General features: G+C 33.9%; 1 protein-coding gene across 1 annotated transcript; it reads left to right on the plus strand.

Moving 5' to 3' along the window:
* The first annotated feature begins 8,097 nt into the window (after positions 1 to 8,097).
* Positions 8,098 to 8,531, plus strand: LOC108363622 (uncharacterized). The gene is made up of 2 exons (XM_017617029.1): positions 8,098 to 8,274; positions 8,334 to 8,531. The coding sequence occupies exons 1-2, from the start codon at positions 8,098 to 8,100 to the stop codon at positions 8,529 to 8,531; spliced, it is 375 nt and encodes a 124-aa protein (XP_017472518.1).
* Positions 8,532 to 8,956: the final 425 nt, after the last annotated feature.

An 8,956-nucleotide genomic window follows, 5' to 3' on the forward strand; every position in this document is an offset into this window, starting at 1 on the left:
ACTTTTAAGCAAAAAACAAAACCGACTTCAATTCTCATATAAAAATTTAAGATTATCGTTAACTTTCTCATGATCCAATGATCGGATCTAAACCAATTTAGTATGGGACTACTTCTGAGGCAACAACTTTCCTTTAAAAAAAGAATTATAGAAATCATTTGACGTTATCCAAAGTTATCCGGTAACATAAATAAAAAAAATATTCCGACGAATTGATAACCTTCTCTGTTTTGTGAAGTCGGTTTAAAATAAAGTAGCTTTGCAAAAGGGTTATAGATTGAAAAATGTATGAAAACGTCAACTTATAAGCTTTTTAAACCTACTTTACAAATTTTTTTGAATAAAGCCAATAGACTTTAAAAAATTCATTGATTATTTATTATTTTAGACTTTGAAAATGTTCGGTTCGGTTAGGTTCGGCTCTAAAGATCGATGTTCGGTCGTTCTCTACTAAAAATGTAACTCTACGCATTACGTATGGCATTAGCGCACACAAGCGGTGGGTTTGGGGTTCAAACCCCCCTAAAGCTAATAACCTCAAACACAAACTGTATCTTAAAGCACATGAAATATTTTTTATTATTTCTTTTGCTTAAGAGCACTTTGCTTTTGCTGTCAACTTTTTGGAAGAAATAAATATACGAGCATTTTTTAGAGCTGCAAACTGATTTAAAGCATGTTCACATTATCATAATTTACGGCTCTTTTGTAATTTATAAGCAAATCATGCTGAAATCAAGTAATTTCGCTATGTAAAATCTGTCAATAAATTAAACTGAAATGAAATAGTTCATCACAAATCAAGAACCAAATGAAGAAAAAAAGATTTTTCATTTATTTTAGCCCCCACTGTTGAGGAAGTTTGAAAAAATGTCTTAAGGTATGCAACCATTTGCTTTTTGAAATCAAGTATAAATCACATACTCGTACGTACAAGTGCTATAGAAATTGTGAAGGAAAATGTGAAAGTACTTGGCTTATATCACAGCATACAGTAATCCAGACAGGCAAAACAAAAAGTGTAAATATGCTTATTTGACAATTTATTTGAATGTATTGGTTGATATTTTTCACAGTTGTCGTTTTCTTTAACCCAAATGAAATGAATTTCAATATTTTCTTATAGTGAAAAATATTTTCAAGTCACATAAAATAAAACAACGAGAAAAACAAAATTCCAAGCAAATCAGGCTTGCAGCGTAAGCGATTATAACCGGATGCAGTGCCTACATAAGTCATATCGTGTTCCGAATACAACTTTGAGTGAATAACGGTGGGCTGACTTTGGAAAATGGTCCCATAAATTAGGGGGTAAAACAAGTATTACTTAACTTAAAGGTAGAACTCTCTAATTTTCAAATATACAACTCTTATAGTGGAGACCTCCAAAGTTTTAATGAAATATGTACACAAAGTTATATATCGACGTATGCACTTTTTCTGCCGCTTATTCTCATTTGAAAAGGATACTGCATGAGTTAATGCAAATAAAAAAGGTTTATGCAGATTAGCGACGTTTTTTTTCAACCGTATAAAATGTATATATACATATTCTTACATACATATTTATCAAAATATTCAGAATGACGAAATGAATTGGTTCAGTCGCGTCTGTTTGTAAACACGCTAACTCGAACAAAATTTATGTAGATATTTTAACGAAAGTCGGTGCCGAAATTGCCTTTGGTATAATTTAGGTTAGTATTAAATTTTTGCGAAACCTGTCAATAACCACGACCACCTCCCATGTAGTAATCAACAATATTTTTGTTTTATTATTTTTTTTTTACGAATTTCGCTGTCAAAATTTACATTTCAAATATATCAACAAACATTTGTGGGTACTTTTGCACCAGTCATTGCCTATGGGTTAATGACAAAAGAATCCTATACATGCACAATATTTCATGTATTAATTTTCAAATAAGCATACCCACCATGCAAAATATGAGAAATAGGCAACAATCGTCAATGGCAACAAATTGGCGACTCACCGATTTATTGCTGTGGTGACAAATCGGCAACATCACTCCGTTAATGTCATTTTGGAATAAAAAAGTTCTCAAAAATTCCGAATCTTATGAATATGGCGTCAATAGTATTGGCCAAAAGCATCTAAATTATGCCCAAGGACAAGATTGAAGAAATAGGAAGCCTTACAGCGAGAAAATTAATTATTTCCGATTGTAAGTTGCGATTTGGTATACAAAAAAAATAAATGAACCCCGCAAACATATTCTGAGCGTTCAGAATATATAAGTCCGAAGGGAGTCCTAGGTAGGTAAGAAATATGAGTTTCAAAAACAATTTTTTTTTTACTCTTATATGAATCTTTTAGGACTCATATATGATCCAAGTTATGAGCCAGCACCTTGTGCCAAATAAAAACAATAAAGATTTGAAATTTATATCCAAACTTGTTTATACAGAAATTGAAAATAATTAGAAAACAATAAATGAACAAAATTTAGCTGCAGCTGCTTCTATTGCATGCATGGTGGAATGTGTATATGCACGTAAGTATGTATGCATGTTATTTGAAAGGATTTTTTGCTGAATGCTTTTGCACATATAGTGCGTTCAACAAGACTCAAAGAACAACCTAAAATAAGAGTCCGAATTTAGTAATTTATGAGGCTGGTTAGAGGCTCGAAAAGAGTCTGAAATGATTTATATATGAGGCCAATAATTGTTTTAAAAGAGTCCAAAATGAGCCGTATATTAGACCAATAAGAGTCCAATATGACTCATATTGAGGCTCATTTGATGTATGAATTTAAGCTCATATAAGTCGACCTTCGGAGAAAGGGAAACACCCTCATATCGGACTCTTAAATGAGCTCATTATGAGCGTAATGGCTCCGAAATAGGACTCCTTAAAGACTCATTTATGACTCCAAATGTTTGCTGGGAAGTATTAAAAAGAATAAAATTATTCCAAATATCGCCTGAAGCGATAAGAAAAGGACTCATTCAGGTAATAAGAAAACGACTCGCCCAGGCGTGTTGCCTTCGGCGGACGTTTTAGAGCGACCGGTAATAGGAAATCGATTCGATGGCAATGTTACCGGCAATAAATTTTTTTCCGAGGGCGACACGTTTTCTTATTGCCGGCAACACAAATTGTTTGGTGGGTATTGTCAATGGCTGGTTTACTGTATACTATGATACAAAAAGATGTTTGTATCATGCTGTATACTGTGGCTTATATGAAGTAATTTGATCGAAAAATAATAATTTATGCTGTGATGTGAACATGTTTTTAAGAAATTTTGATAGAAGAAAATTTGTTTTCCATTTCCTGTGCGTCATTTTATATGAGTTTTTCGTTTTTGCAAAGAACGTAAATGTATAAGAAGCGACAACTCGTTACTTTGAAAATGTGCCGCGACGATTTTGACCGTATCTGAAAGGTTTAGATGAGGAGTTCGTCTCCCTTTTGACTCTGTCCGCGGCAGATTTTTGATTTTCGCCTCGAATGCGGAAAAAGCAAACAAAACAGAAGAAAAGCGGCAAATGTGAATGCCAGTGATTATTTTGCAGAAGTGATTAAAAAGTGTATTTTAATTTAGAAAATAAATAAATGAAGGTGTAAAATATATAATATTCAGTGAATGTGTAAAATACTGTGGTGCTTATATGTGAAAGAGTCCATATTAATAATAAAAAGTGTTTGTAAGTGCAAAGTGTTTGTCAGCAAGTGCCGATTGTTGGCGTCTGTGGATAAATGTGATCATTATTTTAAACGAAACCAGTGTACTTTTATATAAAAATGCATTAGTTTAATAAGAAAGCTATGCATTTATATATGAGTGTACCTATGTTTTGTTTTCATCTGGAAATTTACATATCTAAAGTGTACAAAAAAAGTTATGTGTCGGGCGATTTGGTGGATAAAGTGTGTATATGGCGGCTTTGTTAGCAAGACTAATGTTTGTTATATAAGGATGGCATAAGTTCAAATTAAATCTATGCATTTATACATGAGTATGCATACATTTTGTTATTATCGGGCAAGAATAAATGTTTTCCAATTTTTTGTTCATATGCATGCAAAAAATAAACACATAAATGTGAAACATAAGTTGTCTCCGTCTTTCTCACATCCTCCGCCAAAACAAACGCGTAAATGTGAAAAAATGTGAAACATAAGTTGTCTCCGTCTCTCCCACGTCCTCCGCCTTCTTTATTTTGACAAATTCTTAAATTCTTGTGAAATGCCGCGTCCTGACGTATTTACGCGCATACATATGTACGTTTACAGTAGGCTACTCCTAACTTGAATATCTTGTAGCAATATTCTGCTTGTTACCGGAAATTTTGTAACCAGCAAATTTTGTTACCAAACATTGTTACCACTTCTTGTAACCGCAATTATAGGTACCGTGGTAACGTTTTAATTTATTCAGCATTCCAGGTATGAAGTTTTGTATAAATTCTGTTGTTGTATATTTCATGGGGCAATACTTTGTACCTGCTTATGAGATGGTAACAAATTTTACTGGTTACAAAAGTGCGCAGAATGCGAAAAGGGTTTAAAAAAAGAGCTTTATTATCCGTTAAAAAAATGTGATTACCAACGCAGAATAGGTTAATGTACGATTTTGTGTTTGNTTAAACGAAACCAGTGTACTTTTATATAAAAATGCATTAGTTTAATAAGAAAGCTATGCATTTATATATGAGTGTACCTATGTTTTGTTTTCATCTGGAAATTTACATATCTAAAGTGTGCAAAAAAAGTTATGTGTCGGGCGATTTGGTGGATAAAGTGTGTATATGGCGGCTTTGTTAGCAAGACTAATGTTTGTTATATAAGGATGGCATAAGTTTAATTTAAATCTATGCATTTATACATGAGTATGCATACATTTTGTTATTATCGGGCAAGAATAAATGTTTTCCAATTTTTTGTTCATATGCATGCAAAAAATAAACACATAAATGTGAAACATAAGTTGTCTCCGTCTTTCTCACATCCTCCGCCAAAACAAACGCGTAAATGTGAAAAAATGTGAAACATAAGTTGTCTCCGTCTCTCCCACGTCCTCCGCCTTCTTTATTTTGACAAATTCTTAAATTCTTGTGAAATGCCGCGTCCTGACATATTTACGCGCATACATATGTACGTTTACAGTAGGCTACTCCTAACTTGAATATCTTGTAGCAATATTCTGCTTGTTACCGGAAATTTTGTAACCAGCAAATTTTGTTACCAAACATTGTTACCACTTCTTGTAACCGCAATTATAGGTACCGTGGTAACGTTTTAATTTATTCAGCATTCCAGGTATGAAGTTTTGTATAAATTCTGTTGTTGTATATTTCATGGGGTAATACTTTGNTGGTAACGTTTTAATTTATTCAGCATTCCAGGTATGAAGTTTTGTATAAATTCTGTTGTTGTATATTTCATGGGGCAATACTTTGTACCTGCTTATGAGATGGTAACAAATTTTACTGGTTACAAAAGTGCGCAGAATGCGAAAAGGGTTTAAAAAAAGAGCTTTATTATCCGTTAAAAAAATGTGATTACCAACGCAGAATAGGTTAATGTACGATTTTGTGTTTGAATCTTTTCATGATAGTAAACAATATTTGTTTTACCAACGCAGAATAGGTCTGTATGTCTACTCCCACTTATACATACTTCAGCGCTTTGCAATTATCAATAATGCAAAATAATTAAATTTTTTGAATTCGTATACATGTTTCTCGTAGTATCTAGAGTCAACTGTAAACAGATCGTAAGCGATCGGTTTACAAAAATTTTAAATTTGATGACCGAAGCTGGTGAAGGCAACCATGTTGCCAAATTACATTTGTTGTATGTGATTTCACAAGTTTTGAGTTTACATCAAAATATCATGGGTCATTTGTGCAAAAAAATTATGTTTATTTTGTTTTTTATTAAAATAAAATCTTAAACCACTAACTAATAATTTAAAAGTTGGAAGGAGCACTGCGGTTTAGAAGTTTACAGAAACAATGGCTAAGCTCGAGATAAGTTATTTTTGCAAACGTCCTCAGATTTTACTGCTGAGTTGCAACTTTTCATTTGACTGGCTGTGATTTCTTCAATTTTACATTTTAGAATTTTTGTGGTCCTCGCGCAGAAGTTGCGCTTGTTGGCGATGAGTTTGCGGGGAGATGTATGGTCATTGAATTTATGAATGAATGAGTTTGACCTTGAAGAATATGCGCATGCGTTTATGAATGAATTTGTTATTGTTGTATTTTAGTGGCATATGTGGATATGTACATATGTACGTATATTTGCACGGATGTAGAAATATACATATGTTAGGAGGAAAATCGCAAGAGTACATTTGTACAAATTGATGTAAATTATTTATTGATTATAAATGTACATTTGGTTGATATAAAAAGGGTAATTTAATCCATAAATTATAAGTTTACAACTTCCATACTAAAGAGGAAGTTTATAAAGGTTTGCCTAGCGCATGTGTTTAATTTACTTATATTTGCATAAAATTATAAAATAAAGTAAATCTATGCACATGCGCATGCAAATTGGTTAATGCCGTCTGCAAATAAACAAAAAGAGCTGCAGCCATGTTTTTTTTTCATTTTGTTTTATTATTTCTATCATCGATCACTTTTGCTCAACGTTCTTTATCGCCGCGAAACCAAATGTGCGGCGAATTCATTTACGAAAATGGATGTTAAAACGGACGCGAACTTCTCACTCAACCTTTCAGACCTCACTCGCCGACTTTAGCGAGTTGTCGCTTCTTAAGCTGAAATCACACGATGTGGCAAAATGTATNGTCCTCAGATTTTACTGCTGAGTTGCAACTTTTCATTTGACTGGCTGTGATTTCTTCAATTTTACATTTTAGAATTTTTGTGGTCCTCGCGCAGAAGTTGCGCTTGTTGGCGATGAGTTTGCGGGGAGATGTATGGTCATTGAATTTATGAATGAATGAGTTTGACCTTGAAGAATATGCGCATGCGTTTATGAATGAATTTGTTATTGTTGTATTTTAGTGGCATATGTGGATATGTACATATGTACGTATATTTGCACGGATGTAGAAATATACATATGTTAGGAGGAAAATCGCAAGAGTACATTTGTACAAATTGATGTAAATTATTTATTGATTATAAATGTACATTTGGTTGATATAAAAAGGGTAATTTAATCCATAAATTATAAGTTTACAACTTCCATACTAAAGAGGAAGTTTATAAAGGTTTGCCTAGCGCATGTGTTTAATTTACTTATATTTGCATAAAATTATAAAATAAAGTAAATCTATGCACATGCGCATGCAAATTGGTTAATGCCGTCTGCAAATAAACAAAAAGAGCTGCAGCCATGTTTTTTTTTCATTTTGTTTTATTATTTCTATCATCGATCACTTTTGCTCAACGTTCTTTATCGCCGCGAAACCAAATGTGCGGCGAATTCATTTACGAAAATGGATGTTAAAACGGACGCGAACTTCTCACTCAACCTTTCAGACCTCACTCGCCGACTTTAGCGAGTTGTCGCTTCTTAAGCTGAAATCACACGATGTGGCAAAATGTATAAATGTGTACAGCAATTTTTCTGTACATATTTGTACAAATGCCAATTTTTGTCCAGATAACTTTTTAAGCGGTCATATGATTGTCGCATTTCAGCCAGAAAATATCTGTGTTTATATGCTAAAACCAACAATGTGGCAGATATTTTTACAACCTTATGACACTATCGGGCTCAGTTGGCTTGAAGCAATGAAACAGCTGATCAGCTGTACTGAATATTTATTTATTGGATAGTGTTTAGCATCAAAAATGTTGTCTATACAAAGAAAAAAGAAAATAACTGCCATAATATGCATTTGTGCGTATTTAAATAAAATAAAGGAAAAGGAAAGGAAAAGAAAAACTAAAAAACGGACGGCTTGGATGCTAGATTGGCTTCAGATAAGAAGCAGTGACGGTGCATACGTAAAGACTCTGCGCGAATTTCGTGAGGTTGAGAACCAAAAACATTTGTTTAAAAACTATATACGAATGGATGAAGCTACTTTTAATGAGCTGCTCAGTTTAGTTTCTCCATACATTAAAAAATTGGACACCAATATGCGCAAAGCAATACCACCTGGCGAGCGTTTAGCGGTGACTCTTCGCTTCCTGGCTTCTGGTGATAGCTACAAAAGTCTGTCTGTTGCTTTTCGCATCGCGCCAAATACGATTTCCATCTTCATACCAGAAGTATGTAACGCAATTTACAAAGCGTTGAAATCCGAATATTTAAAGGTACTCATCTGTACATACATATGAAAGAAATTTGTATATTGTTATTATTCGTTTGCTAGTTTCCAACAAATGAACAGCAATGGAAGGACATCGCAGCAAAATTTAATGAGAGGTGGAATTTTCCAAACTGTATAGGCTCAGTTCATGGTAAGCATGTTGTGATGAAGGCTCCTCCGCGTTCAGGGAGTACCTTTTATAATTATAAAGGTACTCACAGCATCGTGCTAATGGCGATTGCGGACGCAGAATACAAATAGCTTTACATTGATGTCGGATGCTACGGAAGAGTCTCCGATGGTGGAGTTTTCGGAAAATCTACTTTTCAGTACGCCCTGGACAACAATACACTTAACTTACCTTCACCCCAACCTTTGCCAGACCGTCAACGTGATGTTCCGTACGTATTAGTTGCGGACGATGCATTCCGAATGCAGAAAAATCTGTTAAAGCCATATCCTGGAAGAAATTTGTCTGCCGGTCAACGTATATTCAACTATCGCCTATCGAGAGCTAGACGCGTTGTTGAGAATGTGTTCGGTATAATGACGAAGCGTTTTCAAGTATTATATCGTCCAATTCAGCTCAATGAACATAAGGTCAAAGTCATTACACTAGCATGCTGTGCCTTACGCAATTTTTTAGTAAGCAAACCCACCAGATATGTAGACAACTACTTAGAAGA

The sequence above is a fragment of the Rhagoletis zephyria genome, unplaced genomic scaffold (assembly GCF_001687245.7).
Source record: "Rhagoletis zephyria isolate East Lansing unplaced genomic scaffold, Rhagoletis_zephyria_1.1 Rzeph_scaffold_01319, whole genome shotgun sequence".
NCBI classification, from domain to species: Eukaryota; Metazoa; Arthropoda; class Insecta; order Diptera; family Tephritidae; genus Rhagoletis; species Rhagoletis zephyria.